Below are 20,733 nucleotides of genomic sequence, written 5' to 3'. Positions count from 1 at the left end.
TTTGGTAAATCCCCCTTCCTATTTCTCATTTTATTTACATGATATATTACAAAGATTTTTGCAACGCGCGATGTATCCGGCCAATCACAGTGGAAATTATGTAGACTTTCGCCACCAGTGTTAGCATTTCATGATAAGTTGCATTTATAATTAGCCTCCATATTCGTCTAAATTTTGTGTTATACATTGAGCGATAGTAATTAATTATGTATATAATCTTAATCTATGTTTAGAAATAATTTTTTCAACAAGGAAATGAGCCTACAGGGATGGCACAAAACACGTAAGAGATTGTCATTAGGATCTTTACATTGTGTTATATTTCCTGGTCACGTGATGCCATGCAAAGTTCAAAATAGCTTTACACGTATAAAGCGGATTTGGTATGTGCGTGTTGGAGATAGCGAGACAGTCGACGAACGAGCTACATGTGTTACCCGAAGCGAATACTTAACGGGTATTCATGGATGCTTCCGTGCGTTTTCTCCTGCTTTCATTCTGGGCTACCTTGGTTTTCATTCCCAACATTACCGATGCGGCAGCAGTGTAAGTAATCGAGTCTCCGGGCTTACGTCGTCAATATATCCCTGTAACGAATGTGGAGTCTCCAACGTTGTAATGAAGGGAACTGTTGTTTACATCTGCTCCCTATTTTCAGCACCAATATATATTTAAAAACAAAAACAAATACGAGTTATGGTAGTCGGCTGGCCGTACGAATGGATGCTATAATATTGATGTTGAAAGCCAAGATTGACGTTTGAATTGATCGTTAAAACGAACTGTTTCAAACACGAAGTAAAATAGACGTGTATGGAATTTATATTACGGTACCGTTCAAAATGCACTATTGCAATATCAGTTTAACGATATCTGTACAATACAGGCTTAACACAATAAACAATGGTTTCCTATTTAAATTCATTGTGTTCAATAAATTTAATTTGCTTTGTTGTAGGATTATGAGCCAAGATGAGCAGAACCAGCGTCAGTTTTTGGATAATTTGTTCAACACCAGCAATTACGACAGTAGAATCCGACCTAATTTTAACGGTAAGTGGTAAACTGATTGTGTTGTTCACTCTCGTTCTATAATATGCGTTACAATTGTATAGAAATTAATTGTGTAACTACAATATGGTTTTTAGAAGTAAATAACGCATATTGTTTCCACCACTAATTTGAATTGCTTATTTGCGTGCAATGATGTAGTCCTGTGCAAATATAAATTCACAAGCAGAGACAAAGAAAGGACTAAGGTAAATATTTGGAATTCATTGAATACGAGCTAATGAAATTTGAATTTCGGTGCTTTTAATATTTTCCTTCCACTGTATTGATTACATTATCAAGCTCGTAAATACGAAATTGGAATCCTTGATGATATTCATGTCGGTGATGACACCAGATGTTTTTAGATATACTGTACGCCTTTTATCTCTGAACTAATTTCCTGAAAGGGGGACAAACACCTTCCTCTAGGCAGTTGACAATATATCAACTTCGCAGTCGTCCGGATATGTCCTATTACTGCTGCCACAAGAATTCAATTTTATGTCAACACGCATCTTTCAGTCAGATTGAGATGTTTCTTGACAGAGACAGTCTTATTGAAGATGCCTTCTCTGAAGGGAAACAGGGATATGCACTAAATCTATGGTTTCATGAGAAATATTGATCAAAAGGGTAATCACTTAGTAATTCCTGTAAGTGACAAATGGTTATTTGTAAAAAAAAAAATCACTGTTCTCGTGAATTATTATATCCTTCCGAATTCTAAGTTGTCAATGGTGGTCAGCTTGTTTGCGATCGGTATGTTTTGTTGAAGAGGAGTAAATTATACATGACAGTACGTACACAGGGTAAGCAATTTTACGACGTTCCCTTCTTCCGTGAGATGTATCCTAGCCACCTGCGACTAATCAGTCAATACGTGAGTCGCAGATCCATACTTTTCAAACCACATCTGGAAGTAGTTAATCTGTAAAGCATTTAATCTGGCCATGGCCATAGTCATATAATACATGTGTATTTGAACTTCCTTGAATTTTAACCAGTTTGCAATTTCGCCCATTTTGTGTTCCATGATTTGAATATAAAGTGACACGTATTTTCCAATCGTTATCTGTATTAGAATTGATCACATGGAAACTTAATCTGATTTCATTATTACTAAAAACACAATTGTGACACTTTACGGTCTATCAATTAGTAAATTAATATGTAGGAATTTAAATGTAACATAATATGATATTTGATATTTTGTGTTGTGCGACAGTAAATCAGTACTCAAAAAATGACTACAGCAAACATAAAACCCCGACTTGTTCTGCAGTTAGTGCTTTCACGCTTAGGATATAAGGAACACGGGAAGATCAATTTCAGGTTCTGTCAACAAAACAATTTCAAGTTTAAGTTCCTAATTGAAATTCCTGGTAGTAAATCATTTCATACTAATAACTTTCTCCTTGAAATATAACCCACAGAGAAAACATCAATCAATAACTCATATATATATATGAGAAAATATAATGAAAATATCAGCGAGGTTACACATTACCTTTTACGTAATGGTGATTAATGGGGTTATAATTGTTATTGAATTAGAAGCATGGAATATTTTGATGAATGGCATATTGCTGTTCAAGTAAATGGATTTAATGCTTTAACAGTTAGCTAACAAAGCAAATCAATTGTCGACCACTAAACCAATATGCAATGACGCAAACGAATCATCGCATTCTCACACTTGGTTGCTTTACAAGAGTCATTTCATGCCTAACAGAGAGATATGATTGATGAGGTGATCAAAGGTGATTAATCCAAGAAAATTGAAAACATATCACAAACAAAAAAATACACATTCATGAATCCTTAGTTGCTATAATTCCATACAAAATATATCGACGATTCGATACAAAACATATCGACGATTTCAAGATTTGAAAATATGCATTTTTTTGTCAAGATATTTGGGATACCGTACTGTTTAATTTGATATGTTACAACTCTCATATAGAACTCCACAGAGAATTAACTAAATAACCTTTCGTACGCGTACGATGGAAATTAATTAGCACATGAACTTCATTTTACGTTGCTTCTATGGCCCCTTCTATGAGCTATTCGACTCATCAAATCATTATGATTTGTGCAAGATTTAAAAACCAATTCTTGATGTTTGGAATAAAATTTGTCAGTTCGAAAAAATCCGCAAAGATTTGGCTTCGAATATAGATAGGTCAAATCTTCGGATCACATATTTCTATAATAACCTAACTCAAATTCAATCATGTATTTCATATGTATGTCATTACTGCTTGAAAATATGTGTAAGGTTTTCCCTTATGGTTAATCTGTGCCCCAATTGTATCTGATAAATTTAACAAGACACGGTGTTTGTTTTTTATGTTCTTCTTCGGCCTATAACCTTTTGTCTATTTTCTATTTGATATCGGGAAAGTTCATTGGACGTGTTTTGTAATTTGGCTGGGTAATTGATGCAAACGTTTTCTGTAGACGTTCGCGAAACTGATCATTGTTTTTCGGAAATAATTTTGTTGCTATATTTGGTACATCTAATAAGGTTTTGAATACAAAGATGATTTCACATCATTACGAATGCAGTAATCGACTTCGATAACCACTTACCATATACTTAGCTTACTGGTAATAGTACGAAGACGGGAGGTTTTGACAGAAAGTCTTCATAGTATGTACTCAACTAACCATGCACTACTTTAATCACTACTCTTGTAAGATTAACTCGCATAGAGTTCCGTTCAAATAAGCAGGAAAATTACTATGGAGGATACATGAGAGAATGAGAGAGAGGGAGAAAGAGAGACAGACAGACAGACAGACAGACAGACAGACAGACAGACAGACAGACAGACAGACAGACAGACAGACAAATAGAACGTACACATAGTTATCACAGTGGGCTTACAAATTAATCTTAGCTGTAGTTTGACGATTTCGACATCACGTAGATATTTTCTAGTTTATTATAGACTTTTAGTGTACATACATGTATGACTAAAGGAAGGAGTATTATAGCATAACCGTATGTCATAATCTGTCACAGAAAGAAGTAACGAAACATCAGTTCATTTTTTAACGTTCTGATTGCAATATGCCATATTCCCCCTGCTACTGACTAATTACTAGTGTAGACACATTGTCTGCCTTCAGGGGTTATCTGTGTCTCTGTCCAATGTTATCTTTTTTTTATTTTACGTTATTACATGTATTCATGAATTCAGAGTATTGAATGATAAAAGTTAATGAGACAGCATTGCATTACCCCTGGTAAATATTTCAAAACATTCACATGACCTAGAAACGTTGTAGCAATACCAATGTTTTGAGCACATATGGCAGGATGCTTCAGATATGTGGAAATGTAGCCACACGGACAAACTTTATCGCCAGAGTAAATGTGTATATGTTATACCGGTGTATGTGGAACCCCCATCATAATGACATATACCCTTTCCGACATACATACATACATACACGATATGTTTCTGACAAGACAACATAAAAGATAGACTTTATCAAATTGTGACCGAATCAGACTTAAATAATGCGGCTATGGTGAACTACCTGTTTGATTTAATTATAGCATGTCGAAATTTAATTTGACTGCTAGAGTTTTTAGATTGGTTGAGTTAATTTTAAGAAATGTAGTCTTTATATTGAGAACAGCAGGAGGGCTTTGTTGGAATATTAAGATAGATCAATACTTTCCTATTGACTCGATTAAAATGAGACATTTTCTAAATTACTGCTTTGAGACATTGATGAAAGCATTGCCACTTCTGCAATTGATCAAACAAGTCTTTCTTTCTAATTTAATTGCTTGAATGTTTAACGGAGGGACAACCACACACCAGAACAGTCAATGTCCTTTTCATGTTTTAATTTGATCTCAGTGACCTCAGTTTGTAAAATGCAATATTTTTAACAAAATATTTAGATATTCATTAGTTTATTTCTGATGACAACGTAATTTATCTCGTTGCCGATCAATGTTCACAAATACGGGGCAAAGGCCTTGAGGAGTGAAGCTAATTTGAAATGTCCCATGGTATGAAGACTTGCGCTACACGTTTATTAGTTTTCTACCTCCAATATCCTGGTAGTTTGTCTGGAAAATGTGTGTGTAGGTGTCTGTCTGTCTGTCTGTCTGTCTGCCTGTCTGTACATTCTTTGTATAGGCATGACGTCGGCAACGGTTGATTGATATTTCTCTATTTTTTGAATATTGTTTTGATGCACACATAGTGTCTATACTGATTTGTACTTCGAATTCTTACAACTAGAACAATAAAACCGTAAATATAGACATTTAAGATGCCAGCAAGAAGAGAATGAGGAAAGCGAACATCAACAATTCAACAAATCTGACATTACATTCTTAATCAATAGCGTTATAACGTCGTCGTGTTTACATTTTTGTCAAACATTGTATTTAGTTGGTCACCAAGGAACTGACATAAAATCACTATCCCAGCCAAACTAAGATTTCTAATATTGCTACTAATATTAATTTACAAATTTTGGTGTTTCAATTGTTTTAAATGAGTATTTATAATACCAGTGTGCTTGGATACCTTGTGTAATGACAACAATCCTGTTTTTACATTACAATTTTAGACAACCAAAGCACAATACGGTGGTCTGAGATACTATGTATACTTTGCCCTGACGTTTCTCTGCAACCGTGAAGGTTTCTCATATAACTCAAGCCTTATCAGTTTGAAAAACGGCTACCTTAGATTCTACTTCTGTAAACGTTCATCTAATAAGTACCAACTGTGCATTTCATAATCTGCAATGTCCCTGAAGAACATTCCCATGCTCTTGCTTATCACTCTTTGTAAACCTTCAAGAGAAATTTTCTTAAATATATATTCATGCTGATAAATTTAAAACACTCTGAAATGACTGGTATCATCAACAAAAACATTTGTTCATAAATTCTACTCTTCGTTCAGGCACATTTATTATCGTTCACATTGACAGAATGTGTTTATGAAGCGAAAAAATCATTATTATTTCTCTAATTCATTCTAATTTAGATTAATTTCAGAACAGTTAATAAGTGTATATAACCATTTAGCTGACGCTAACTCTATGACTGTCATCTTTGACAACATACAACATATAGCTACCCAAAACGCGCCATATAATTAGAAGTTCAAGTCTGTTTTTTTTAGTTACTTTAATGATGTTCTTGACGTCATTGTGGTATTTTTGACATGTATGTCGGTTAAGTATGATTTGATTCAAAAATTGTAGAGACACATCATGCATTAAATACACGTCTATTAAATTAAAAGTGGTTTTGTAGTTATATCTATGCCAGTTTGGCGCCCTAACTTGTTACTCTGAAGTCATGATGACCAATCTGTCAGTATTAACCAACCAATATTTCAATTCTGGATAAATCTAGCCCAAGAAACATCCATCGCAATGTCTACCAATTAACTGTAGATGTCATATTGCCCAAAGGGGGCATTTTGTAATTCGACGGTCGTCGACGTTAAAGTATTGATCCATATTCCCTGGAATCTGATTGGCAAAGCATGGATTTGCATAAATAAGAGATTTATGGCTGGTAACTAAATTATTACTTTGACCCCTGAAAGATGAATCATGGCACAAGTGTCATAATAACTAAATATATCATACATGCATCACCTTTTCAAATGGACAAATTCTGCACTGTATGTGTATTTGGTTGTTATTTATGGTATTCGGGTATTCTTATGTTATTCAAACTACTAAGAATGTTCTTGGGTCATGTCTAGCAATTGACAAAGCCGGTGTAAAAATGACATTATTGCAGAATTGTTGGTACCAAGAAATATAATAAACACCACTAACGGGTACCACGTCTCCATGTGCTTATGCTAAATAACTATGTCGACATTTATTTGCACATATAGACGTTTAAATGTGTCATTGAGTACGTCGAGTACTCTGTGCATTGACTTCAGGCTAAAACTGTACCACAATCACTTACATCGCCACTTCAAACGACGTGACATTTGCGCTAAAACTGAACCAATTTAACCTTGCCTTGCCACAAAATATGTTCGCACAAGCAGAACGTGAATGTTGTGCTTCAACTCGCCGTACTATATATAATCGAGTATGTTTACATGGACAATATTCATGCAAATCAAGTTTTGTTAACAGTGCCTCTGACTCACTTGTATTTATTTTTTGCAAATGAATTTCACCAACTACTGGCAACATCAACCGCTAATTATGATTGCTAACGATTTTGCTGTTTATGCATTGTGTTTGAAACGATACAATTAATAGCCATGCCATATATAACATTGAATGGCAACCATCTATATAAACCCTTGTGTGAACTGTACAATCGTTTCAAACGCAATGCATAAACAGCAACAAAATCGTTAACACTGAATAGCAACCACCCTATACACACTCTTGTGCGAGGGAGACGGGATTCTTATTTGACAATGATAAATAATCTGGCATGCTGCTCATTAAAAGTCAGACTTTTAAAGACATTCGATGTTTAAGACTATTTAAAATTCGTGCGATCATCAAAATTAATTACACGTCTCAGTGCACTAAATGACAGCCATTAGAAATTAGACAATCAATCGATCATGTCGCGGTATATAATTATTACGTACCACTCTGCATTCAATCAGCAATTCTAAGTACAAAATAAGGTATTTCTACAAGTACCTTGCTAAATTTCGACATGATAACCTGCCAAATTTGAGGATAATTCATCTCTCATTAATCATAATTCATACGCCGGGAACACTTGTCCCTATAAAGCTGAACTCATTTCGAAAATGTCTGTCCAAACACATGTTGTAACGTTAATGTTGACGTACAATTTACTAAATCCAACATTCACGTGTGTTTGAATGAATCTAACATTCACACATTAACTAAACCTAACGTTCACGACTGTGTAATTTGCTAAATCTAACATTCACATATAATTGACTAAGTCTAACATTCACGTATAATTGACTTAGTCTAACATTCACGTATAATTTACTAAGTCTAACGTCCATGTATGATTTACTCAACCTATTATCCAAACATAATATTATACATTCACTTATAATTTATGAAGTCTACCATGGTATTATATTACCGTTCGTATTTGGTGGTTTTCATAATTAATCTAGGACACAACAAAGCACTTCAAATTGCAAAGGGTAACATTCTCACAATCCGAAGTGTGTCTTTATTGAGGAACTTATAGTCCTTTACGAATCAGTCAGCTTGGATCATGCCCTAGCCCGGCTGCCAGTGACAGCTGAGTGGAGCTTAAGAGTTAGTTGTCCGTCGTTGTCTGTCGTCCGTCTGTCAACTTTCCTACTTTCATCTCCTCCAAAACTACTGGGCCAATTGACTTGAACTTTTTGTGTAGGTGTCATTTGATGAGTTCATATAAAGTTTGTGTAGGATAAGTTGATTGGGTCACTTTATGCAAATTAGGTCTAAAAATAGAATTTTGGGTAAAAATGCTTCAAATTTCCCCCAAAACTACTGGGCCAATGAAGTCGAAATTTGTTGTGTAGGTGTATTGGGATGAGCAGATATAAGTTATTAATATGCAAATTAGGGGTAAAAATAGACTTTTTGTAAAATGGTGACTGTATTATTAACAACAACTTTCTGTGTTAAATGTGTTCTATAGCGAAGGTGAGTCATCATATGAAACCACTAACCACTTTATTACTTTGCTAAAACAAAATTGTATAGTGGAAGAGCTGAACAACAGTACAAATTCTACACATGTTACAAAAAAAGAAGAAAATATGCAGATTGACTCTACTATTGCAAACCTTTTAAACGCGATTATTTTATAACATTCACTATCTACCTATCCTTTACTAAGGCGGTTGAAAATCCTGAGGTGAGGCCAGACTTTTAATTCAAATAGATTGCCTTTTTAAAAAAGAAAAAACACTACAAGAATTTGCGTAGATATTACGTATGTATGTATGTATGTATGTATGTATGTATGTATGTATGTATGTATGTATGTATGTATGTATGTATGTGTGTGTGTGTCATCACGTGTGTATTTATACATAATTGAACGTTAACAGATAAAGGGTACGGCGTATATTGAATACGAAGCATTAGAAGTGTGATTAATATATCTTATCTTACTTGTGTATGTAAAATGATATCAAGGAGGTATATGCAGTCGGTACTCAACGTAAGATAAGTCAGGATTATGTATTAGGTAATAACATGCCAGGCGGAGGTTATTTACGGTCGAATTGGAGATGACCTGTGACACGCTGTAATCAATATACATCTCCCTTCGAGCACAAGGTGCTTGCCAATGTCCCATAAACATGGCGTATAGTGACAGTTTTTAAGCGCGGCTACCTTTGCTTATTTACAAACAAAGAAACCGTCGCCAGACAAATGGCTTCAGTATTGATTGAAAATAATAAAACGGCGAGAATCGAATAATGAGAAGATGAAATGGAAAGGAATTATGCTGAAATGAACAATTTAAACCTACTTAGAATTAGGTCAGTATGTTGATTTATCATTCATCTAGTAGATATAATATTTATCAGGGTTTTGCTGACACAAAAAATATAATTAAGTGCGATTGTAAAATATATGGTTAGGTAAAAAGCATGATATTTCAATTGCGTTAAACTCATACATTACATTTTTCATATCATGCTTTTGTTGAATATATTAATGTAAGCTATTCTTACACGAAACTATTTTAGTCCATGTGCAGTATACATCTTTGATCGGATATTTGCATATATACATTTCTTCTTTTCCGATATCTTGGTACATTACATGTAATTACGTTTCAGTCAAGAATCGAAGTAAAGTTTGAATTGTAGGATTCTCAAGGAGCATTTAGCAAATTAATCTAAAACCGACTTTTCTGATTTAATGGCATGCTTGTCAAGGACAGGATTTAGAGGTTTAACTAAAGGTTTTTTTATAACCAATTGTCATTAATGAGGGTTATATATCTTACGCTAAGTAACATGTCTAGGAAATAACAAACAAACTATTAAACACGTAAGGGTATAAAATATATAGGTTTGCCATGAGACACAGGCTTGAGTTTTGGGCTCTTTAAATGTTACCTTAAGGCTAACCTTTAAGTAGCTCTGGCAAGGCTTCTAATCCTTAGTTCTTGACAGCGATTGCAAGAAGAATACCCATGAATCCTCAGATGTTATTAGTTCAACACCTACTCATTCGTTGTGGCCAGTGTTGAGTGGACGATGGTCGCACTACCAGCGAAGAGGTCATTGCCATTTTACTGTTTGATGTGTAATTTACAGCATGTCAACACAATTTGCGTCAATGTCAATGTCAATGTCACTGTTAATTGCAAATGTTGCTTCCATTAATCAAATGATAAAGCCAATTAGGGCAGTTTGTGAGACCAAGGATTATTGCGAATCAACCAACCAACCAAACAACCAATTCGATTGATTTTAATAGTGCTCACAGGTCCTTGGTTCATTTAGGTAATGGGAATGCTTAGGTGATAAAAGCGGGTTAACGCTTTTATTTCGTTTTCACAACAAATATACCCTATCCTTAAATCCAGTCTGCAAGCATAAAACAGCTGGTTGTTGCAACTAAATGCTTAGGAATTGATAACACGGTGAATCTAGATACTGGCAGTTGTTAATCATAGAAGGTTGTTGTCATATGACAGAAATGAAACCTATAGAAATGTAAACTGGGACATTTTGACAGACATCAGTGTTATAATATTTCATTGCGAAGAATACAAAATTCATGTCAAATATTGACATAATCGTGAATTTGTTAGTGACGAATATTTAAGAACAAAGAATTGTTTACCAACATTTGCAGATGCTATTGACTTTATTGAAAAATAGATATTTCAAGTGAAGAAAATGGAAAGCATGAATTGTTGTCGGTAAAACAATCCTTAGGAGTCAACAATTAAATTTATGCATGAGTTCCATTTAACGCTAGCCTCCCATTTTCACCCTTCCAAAACACAGAGCATGCATTGACGTTTTTGTGTTCCACTTCTCAATGATTAAATAGTTTGTAGCATTATGGCATACTCACCATCCAGTTATTTCGTCACATGGTATGACTACGTTATATGTATGAGTCGACTGCCACTTACTTCAAAACATTATTAAGTCAAATTCGAAGTGTCTGAAAAATACTGGGTATAAAGAGATTATCCTATTACAGGCAATATAATTGGTGATATTTTTCGTTCACGTTTATATATTTCATTAATAGTATTACCTTAAGGTATGTCTGGTTATTATGCAAGCCCATGTTTCATTCTACATCATATATCAGCTACATATTAAACGAATGCCTCTAGATCTGCAAATTAAAAACAGATTGCAACACATATCTGTGAACTTGGTCGATTACATATAAAATATTTATACCTTAAATAAATGTGATAGCTTTTGACTATTTCATAGAATATTCTCTCCACTCTCTCTACTATGCAGTTATTATAAACATACCACATCATGAACGCACCAGTGCAATATTCTTCAGTGATAAATCGATTAAAAGCCTGCTCCCTACTGGTCAAACATGATGATACATTACGGTAAAAATACAGACTTCGAATACATAACATTGATTGAATGAACCTCCCAATCAGCGAAATGTAGTTAACGGTGAAAGCTCTCAATTAGAAACAAACTGAAACGATGTGATATATATATATATATATATATATATATATATATATATATATATATATATATATATATATATATATATATATATATATATATATATATATCGTGTGCGTGTGTGTGCATAATTTAATCTGAAAGCAAAATGCATAGTATCATTTTTGAAATCCGCCATATGAATAACACATGTAAATACAATTTACGTTTGATAACTGACAGTTACTATGGCAACAAGGTGACAATATTAACACTTGTGGAGATTGAGTGGTAGGCCATTTACATGTTTACTCATTGTGTTACAGTTTATGAAACCCGGAATGTTTACATTTGAATTACCTCCTTGTAACCTTTTGATACATGATGTCACGCACGCCTTTCATTCCACTTTATATGTATTCTCCTAAGTACGTTTTGTTCCCCAATAGAAATTACTAATTCAGCACTCCTATGATAATACGATATATTTCGAATTCAGCTTAATGGATGATGGCTCAATATCTTCATGCTTGCTGGAAGCAAGTGAAAAGGCAGCATTTCTATGATAACCCTTCAGAAGCACATCATCGAGCACTTTGTAACTTTACTAACTTAACTAACACATGGACTGTCACACGAAGTGACCTGAATAGATAATACTAAGAATACTGTCTGTCTGATGAAGCCTCTACCATGCATTAACCGGACCTACGATGTGCTAACTTTACTCATCTCTCAAATGAATTAAGCTGTCACAAACTATGTACAGAATGCTAAAGTTTAAGAAGTTACCTATTCCCATACATCACCCGACGTAATCTAGTGTAGACTCAATCCACTTACTATTTCAAAAAGAAAAAACCACGAGATATACACAAGAGAAAACATATCGCCTAAATCAGCGATAAGACGCAGTCTGATCAACGCAATACATACCGACTGTACACTTGAATCCATGTTAAATTTGAAGTATAATTAACGTGCCCTTCACTGATCACTGAATATGACTACTTTCATGTATGAGCATTACCCCGACAAAGGTACAGATAAACCTTTGGCAGCCAATTTTAGTCCCGTACGGTTAACTCTGTATTAACAAGACTGAATACGATCAGATTGTATCAATGCCACGATATATCAAACACACAGATGAATCCTGTCATCCATAAACATTGCCCTTTGGGTCAGGTGGGAATTACAACAATATATATGAACAGAGTAACTGGTTAAAACATGTTGCTCCAAAAGTTTAGAAATGATATCCTCACAAATTTACATTAAAGAAGGTATCGTTAATCAATTCATATGATAAGAAGGATCACACATATTGCAAAGAGAGTTACTTTTAACAATTGACTATGACAAATGGAGAGAGTCTTCACTCTCCAAACCAATATTAATAGTGTACTTAACGTTGTTTGCCTCTGGAAAAAATGTACGAGCACTTGTCTAGACATTTAACGAGTAATTATCTGTAAGCTGAAACAGTGTTAATCACAATCATGTCTGAGGCATTTCACGAACGACTGCATGTGTTTAAATACACATTAAATTCGTTAAATGATTCCACCGTCAATTTGAACTGCTTGCCATTTTAAGTAGTAACACACACACACACACACACACACACACACACACACACAGATATGTTTATCACATAATTTAAGTTTTTGCACATTTTTTTTCTACAACATTGAATCGAAGTTTACGAATACTGCATCGTTTCATCGTACTAAACATTCTTCTTGGGCGTATCAAAAAATGGCGTCCAACGGCTATGCAAATTACGTAATCGCGTAACTTGTTGCAAGGTCAAACTTACGTACAGGTTATACTGTGCTGTGGTTTCTCAACCAAAATCGGTTATAACCTTGTGATGTATATGTAATATATCAACTCTGCCTTTAAAACGTAAGTAAACTGTGTCTGAATGCGACTTTCGTTCCGGCATTTTAATCATTTTCGTTCGGAATGTGTAAGTTCGGAGCTCTGAGCTCGACAGAAAATCGGAAGTAAGCTTACGTTACCGCGCGCTGCTACATACAAATTGTCATCATAATCTACATGATTTTTGCTATAGAATAATACTTATTAATCAAAAAATAAAAGTACCTCTACGTATCAGACTCATGCCACCAAAGGATATATGTAAAGTAATGTGAGCATTTACGTTTTGAAAGTACATCATTATAATGATAACTTGATCGTGGCGTACAGTTCAGAGAAAAAAGTTCGCTAGAACAGGGGTGATATGGGTTTTGATCTGCCCTGTTTGACGTCACACAGTTGAAGATTTGCACGTGTTTATGTGATAAATATATTTATACATACATACATACATACATACATACATACATACATACATACATACATACAAGGTCAAAAATCATAATTAATTGTACACAGTGAGTATGTTACTTATGATGAAAAAAGGGAAATAAACTAAGGCTCTTAAGATGATAGTAGTTTAATTGTTCAATGGCACGTGTGTTATGATTTTAAAAGACAGTAAACAATGTCTTTCTCTTTCAATTTGAAACTATAAAGTGTAAACATTATCCCATTCAAAAATGTATCATAAGAACACTGTGTTGGACACTGCACCTGTTGTTATGTTATGAATATTTACTCCACCCCCTCCCACCCACCCACACCCACCCACACACACACACACATACACACATACATACATACATACATACATACATACATACATACATACATACATACATACATACATACATACATACATACACATATACATACATACGCAAAATATACAATGAAAGTACGTAAACTGGTGTCATGCAATTAATTGACGTGCAAATTATTCAAGTGCAAAGAAAGATACAAATACTGCTTGGTTAAAATCACAACCGAATCTCGATATCAAAGGTAATTTCCAAGACGGAGTCGGAATGTACGTCACTAATATGAATCAAATGCACACTTAGCTTTTCATGGCATTTTCGCAAACATTTACACAAGAACTCATAATGCAGAAGAGTCCATTAAATACACAAAATATGCTTTAAATAGAGCGACAGCATGATTTTAGTGCTCAAAAAGAGTGTAGTGTTGAATTTGACTCACTCGATACACGAAATACCTCGTCTTATAAAAGCTTAGGTTAAACATATCAAACTAAGATATTTTTTTTTAAAATTTAAGTAATAACTAATAGTCAATGGGATACTCATATGACATAAACACGTTACTGAGAACACACCCTTATATCAAAAACTAGATGTTGACTTGTGTATTAAGTAATTGGCACCGCCAACTCGGGAGTATCACGTAGATGGAGGATGATCATGTATACAGTTAGAAGTAGAGTAACTATACATTGAAGTGTGTGGTAAGTCTTTTCTTGAAAGAAAGAAGATGTAGAAGGTAATTCAGTGATAGAGAGATGGGCTGCCGCAGGGCATTCGTATCACCAATTGTTGTGATAAAGAATGAATTCTGGAAAATTTCAATTTTTGTATGAGCGTATTTGTTTCTAGCTGACGACGAGTACACTAAGTTATTGAAAGTAGTTTGTTAGCTGCAGGGACACAATGTTCATTTTTTGTATTAGTTGGTAAGTCTAGAGGCCTTTTTCCGATTTTATAGAGTAGGCCACTCAAGAATGTCAAGCACGACTCTTCAGAGCTTTTAAATGATTTGCCTCAGTCTTAGTTCAGTGTATTTTAATACAATAGGGACTCCATCTATATTCAGAAACCTCTAGATTTAAGGTAAATTGATATTCCTCATAGATATGCGTACATTGCCATATGGTACAAAGTTACTTTTTTTAAATTTTTATTGGATGCCCAGACAAAATATCTTCACCCGTCACTGATTTCTTACCAAGATGCGGTGTCTTTGTATTTGCATTATCATTTCCCTTGTGTTAACCATAGAATGTCTATGTCTTCGTGTTTGCTTAAAGGCAGACAGTTTATGCACTTAATTAACTTTTCGAGACACCATGAAGATTGACGCCATAATGATAACCCTGATGCAATGAAGCTTTTGCGATTGCATCAACATTTATTTCCAGTACACAAGAAGTAGACAATCCATAGAGAACAAACAGGCGAACTGTTTTGTAATAATTGGAGTAAACGACAAAATGTACAAAATGTCACAGAACGTTTGACCCTAGCGTAATTTGTGGAACCAGATAATGAAATTAATGAATCTTTATTGTATTGGGTTACCCCTCGTCATGGCATAGATGGACATACATGTCTCCAAATTGTCATTAATGAACTGTATATTGTGACATGTCGGTTAAAGGTGAGCGGATGAAAATGAAATAAACTTGTCTACAATGCTAAAAATAGAGCCATATACGGGGAAATTAAAACTATGTACATAAAAAATCGCATTATATCTGATTGCAAGAAATGCTGCTGTTCGCTCATTTACAAAACATGTTGTATAAAGAACCACACTCGGTTGAGCATACTTGAATTTTGTATAAACAGTCCGGAAGCCGGGACAAGCCAGGATTACTGTACTGAAGCTAATTCGTAGAATGTAAAAGTACCGAGCGCAAAATTCAGAGCAGCTATTATTTCTTTTGGCGTTTAAAGCGATTTTCCTTAACTTGCATCATGCAATTTCATCACATTCATCAAATGTCAACCCTTGACAAAGACTTCAGTCAAAGAACAATGGAAACATAGGTTAATTTTAATTAAATCCTGGTTTAATAAACCTGGAATTCAGGTCAAATGTAATACACCTGTAACATAAGAATATTTGATATTTACAAATATGAAACTTCACAATATCTCAAAAATACTTCCTTTCTTGTCATATTCTGACTTATCTATGGATTATATTTTTTACTTAAGGAATCCTGACCTAATGGGACATTCTGGCCTTGAATCGCAACACCGTAGGCCGATTAGTTATATTCCAATACTAATTCTAATTGACGTCTATGACAGACGATAATCATTATATTTTTCATATTAATACCAATGACGTGCTAAATTAGACAAATTGCGTTAGGTATGAAACGTTTGTTTCCATAATTGTATTAGGTACATATACAATGAAATACGTACTAGTTTGGCAAATAATATGACGTGATCGTTATAGTTAAATAACCGTGGCTTTTATTTGTGATCAATGTATGGATGAGTCTCCTCAAGCAAAATTATTGATACTATGCGCAAATTGTTACTTCAGAGAGACTGTTGATATATATACATTAAGCAATTAACAGTCATTGTACAATGCATATGAAATGCCAAAGTAGTTTTAGTGGGCCTTCTCTCGACCTTTATTTGGTTTGAATGCCGCGAAACCATGGTCATGGCCTACGATTCAAGTACAAATTGAATAAAAAAATAAAATTTCATTTCGTCTGTGTACAAGTGTACAAGCTCTACGATTATTGCTATATCTACTGATGTAGTGTACATGTAGATTTTCAATCCTAGTTCGTGTGATGTCTCATTTGGACGACAAATAAGTATTCTTTGGAGACTGATGTAATAACACCTTTGATCTGGCAGTAGCTGGCTGCTTCAGGGAAATTGATAACGATACGTGTCGTATACCAGAATATTCCACAGACAGCTCTTGACTGGATTATAAAGCGGCTATCGTAAGGTCTCATTTTCCCTGCTGAAAGGATTAGTGATAACTACACAAAGATGCATAACTCCAGACAGATTAATGAATAAATTGAATAGACATCACTTCTATATATCTGTGTCGGTATGTACACTATGTTCTCGGAACATCCCCAAGGGATGAATGGTCGTTAACATGTACATGACAATGCGTGTATCAAAGTTGGCAGCTGAAAAAGGTAAACTCACAATGGTGTGCTTTGTGTTGCTGCGAACCATACACCCGCACACAACGGATATTGATTACATTTTGGAAGACTCTTTGTCCCTGATATTAAATGATATGGCGTAATCTGTGAAATAGTTGTTTTAACACGATTGGAACTATTTTGGGATAATTGGATATCAGGTAAATTTGGCAAAAACTCCTATTTAAATCATAATTGAACTTTAGTTTATCACAAATAATATAATTTCATGGTGTAGTTAGGAATTTACATTTCCAAGTTAATGGTATCAATCAAATGACAACAATAACATGGTTTTAACTCAATTTGCACAGTTGTTAAAGACATATTCTTTCAATCATCTCTTTTACTTAAAATTGCACATTGGAATATGGTAAAGTTTAAATATTCTCCTTATTTTGCATTTTTGTTAAGACCCTGTACTCAACTCTGGGTCATCTTTGTGCAGACCCTGTGGTTAGGGCCATATTTGTGCTGACCCTGTGGTCAGGGCATCTTTTTGCTTGTCCTGTAGTCAGGGTCACCATTGTGTTGGCCCTGAGGTCAGGGTCATCTTTGTGCTGACCCTGTGGTTAGGGCCATCTTTTTGCTCGTTCTGTAGTCAGGGTCACCATTGTGCTGGCCCTGAGGTCAGGGTCATCTTTGTGCTGACCCTGTGGTCAGGGCATCTTTTTGCTCGTCCTGTAGTCAGGGTCACCATTGTGTTGGCCCTGACGTCAGGGTCATCTTTGTGCTGACCCTGTGGTTAGGGCCATCTTTTTGCGCGTTCTGTAGTCATGGTCACCATTTGCTGGCCCTGAGGTCAGGGTCATCTTTATGGTGGCCCTGAGGTCAGGGCCATATGTGTGCTGACCCTGTAGTCAGGGTCACCATTGTGATGGCCCTGAGGTCAGGGTCATCTTTGTGCTGGCCCTGTGGTCTGGGCCATTGTTCTGTAGACTTGGCTATTTTCACTATCATTCAACACATTCACAATCTCTCAGGAAGAAATACTTGTCACAGATTGTTACTCTTTACATAACTTTATTTGCCCCTGCCTTATGTTTAGCATCAAAGTACAAGTAAGATAAATGTTAGAATCAATGTGTCCAAGCACTGTTGTTGTTGAGGTATAAGATTGCTACAATTTGGTCAGATTTTAAAAGGTGTCCAAGTATAACTGTAATCATAGACTGTGACGATCTCTGCTGCTTTCACACCTGTAAAATTTTAGTTATTTCACCTGTCGACAAGTGTCAAGTGTCAGAAGGTTGAAATATTTACGTCTTAGTCACAGTCACAAAATCTGCTGTACATTGGTAGAGATCCTCCCTTTCTCAGTGTGAAGTCCCAAAATAGCGCCGACTCTATCCACACAACCTAAATATTTTCCTTTCTGTCTCTCCCGCCCCAACAAAAGGGAGGTTTCCATGGGCCAGTCAATGTTCTAGAGTACCAGTTGATATAGCATGTCTCTTCTTTCTTATTAACGTTCATAAATTTACCTACTTGTGGCTTTCCTTTCAGATTATTCAGAAAAGTGGCCACAAGTACCCCTTCTTTCAGACTCTCCAAACCATGCACATTGTGAGTGCCATCCTTATCAAGTGGTGAAGCTTGACTATCCACTGTTGTGTTCGATTCACATTAAATGTGGCTTGGCCTACATGTCCTCCCAATTTATTACGACCTACAAGAGTGAGAAAAACAAAAGCAATGCATCATTATTATTTTATAGTGTGAATGAGGTTGTTATACCCTAACCTGTATTGACACATCTCTGCGTAAAGATGTCTGTACAGCACTTCACATAATATAATGGAATATATCCAATCAAATTGAATTTGAGTTTGCACAAAATAATCACCACCCTACATGGATCACAATTTCAATTAATTGCTATATATTGTTAGTTGTCCAATATAAAAATAACATCCAATTAAAACTTACTAGTGCAGATTGAATTCAACAAACATTGTGGTATAATTGCCTTCACTATCTACTTCAAAGATACTTGGCCAGCTCATGAATGAAATGTGTTCCACTGTCCATGTTCATAACAACACTAGTCTAGGAATCTTTGTTTGACTGAATCGTACTGTGTTATAACAAATGGTAAGACAGAACTGCTGCTAGAATGTATTGAGTGTTTTGGAACACCATCGATTGGATATACTGCATTATACGTCACCTATCTCCAATCTCGCATTCTGATTGGTCGAGAGCCCTGCAGATACACAGGCGTAGTTTTCACCAACAGCCGTATTTTTGCTTGTTGTACCACATGATCACTGCACGTCCCCTTGTAAACAAATCTAGCAGACAACTAGAGATCGAGCTATAACCAGCATTTCCAATGCCAAATTTGTTGTCAATCGTTCGATATTGTTTACTTACAATTTTTCACTGAAAACTTTTGTATCCTTATTTTGCTCGAAAACAAAAGATTGACAATAAGTTGTGACTGAAATACACCCTTTGGAAATAAATGTACACCTGGCTCTGTACACTCTAAAAATTAGTGTACATTTATACAATATACATACACACGTAGTTAGTTAGTTATTTAGTTACTAAGATAGTTAGCTATTTTATTCACTGTACTTTTTAGATGATGATACACAAAACCCAAGGCAATGGCACCGCTAAGGCGGCTTTCACAAAAACCTGTTGGGGGGGGGGGGGGGGGGGGGGGGGTTCGGGAGAATTTTTGTAAAACCCTAATTTTTTTTCAAGTACCCCCCCCCCCCCCGCCATATTCCAAAAATTGTCAAGTACCCCCCTGCCAAAGCCCAAAATATTACAAGTACCCCCCTACCCGAATAAATTTTCAAGTACCCCCCACCCGAATATTTTTTTTGGAATACTCTTCCTGTGCGTTAACATTCTATACCAAGTACAAAACTGTACATAATACACTTAATACCAACTTTGTCCATTATATATATAATAAATTTGTATATTGTGTGTGTGTATATATATATATATATATATACAAACACCAGTTAAAACAAAATGTTATGTTAACCAGTGCATTGCCTTTCCAAAAAACAACATATACTTGTAAATGAATTAAACTTTGAAGAACTCTTGTAAAATGCTCAGCAAACCAACTGAGTCTTTGTTTTCTGTTCAATATTGTATTAGTACATTATACTAGTAGTGTTACAGTTGAATGTCATTTTAGTTGTATTTGCAAATATTGTGTTATCTAAAGAGAGTTTTATACTG

General features: G+C 35.1%; 1 protein-coding gene across 1 annotated transcript in view; it reads left to right on the top strand.

The window, feature by feature from the left end:
- The first annotated feature begins 412 nt into the window (after positions 1–412).
- LOC144438621 (glycine receptor subunit alpha-2-like) overlaps positions 413–20,733 on the top strand; it is a 56,410-nt gene continuing 36,089 nt past the window's right edge. Inside the window, exons 1-2 of the mRNA XM_078127723.1 lie at positions 413–546; positions 959–1,053. Of these exons, the coding sequence (XP_077983849.1) occupies positions 464–546; positions 959–1,053 (178 nt within the window). The 5' untranslated portion in view covers positions 413–463. The remainder of the gene's footprint in view (positions 547–958; positions 1,054–20,733) is intronic.

Source organism: Glandiceps talaboti, chromosome 8 (genome assembly GCF_964340395.1).
Source record: "Glandiceps talaboti chromosome 8, keGlaTala1.1, whole genome shotgun sequence".
NCBI classification, from domain to species: Eukaryota; Metazoa; Hemichordata; class Enteropneusta; family Spengelidae; genus Glandiceps; species Glandiceps talaboti.
The sequence above is the reverse complement of the archived record's forward strand: the minus strand, read 5'-3'. Positions and strand labels throughout refer to the sequence as shown.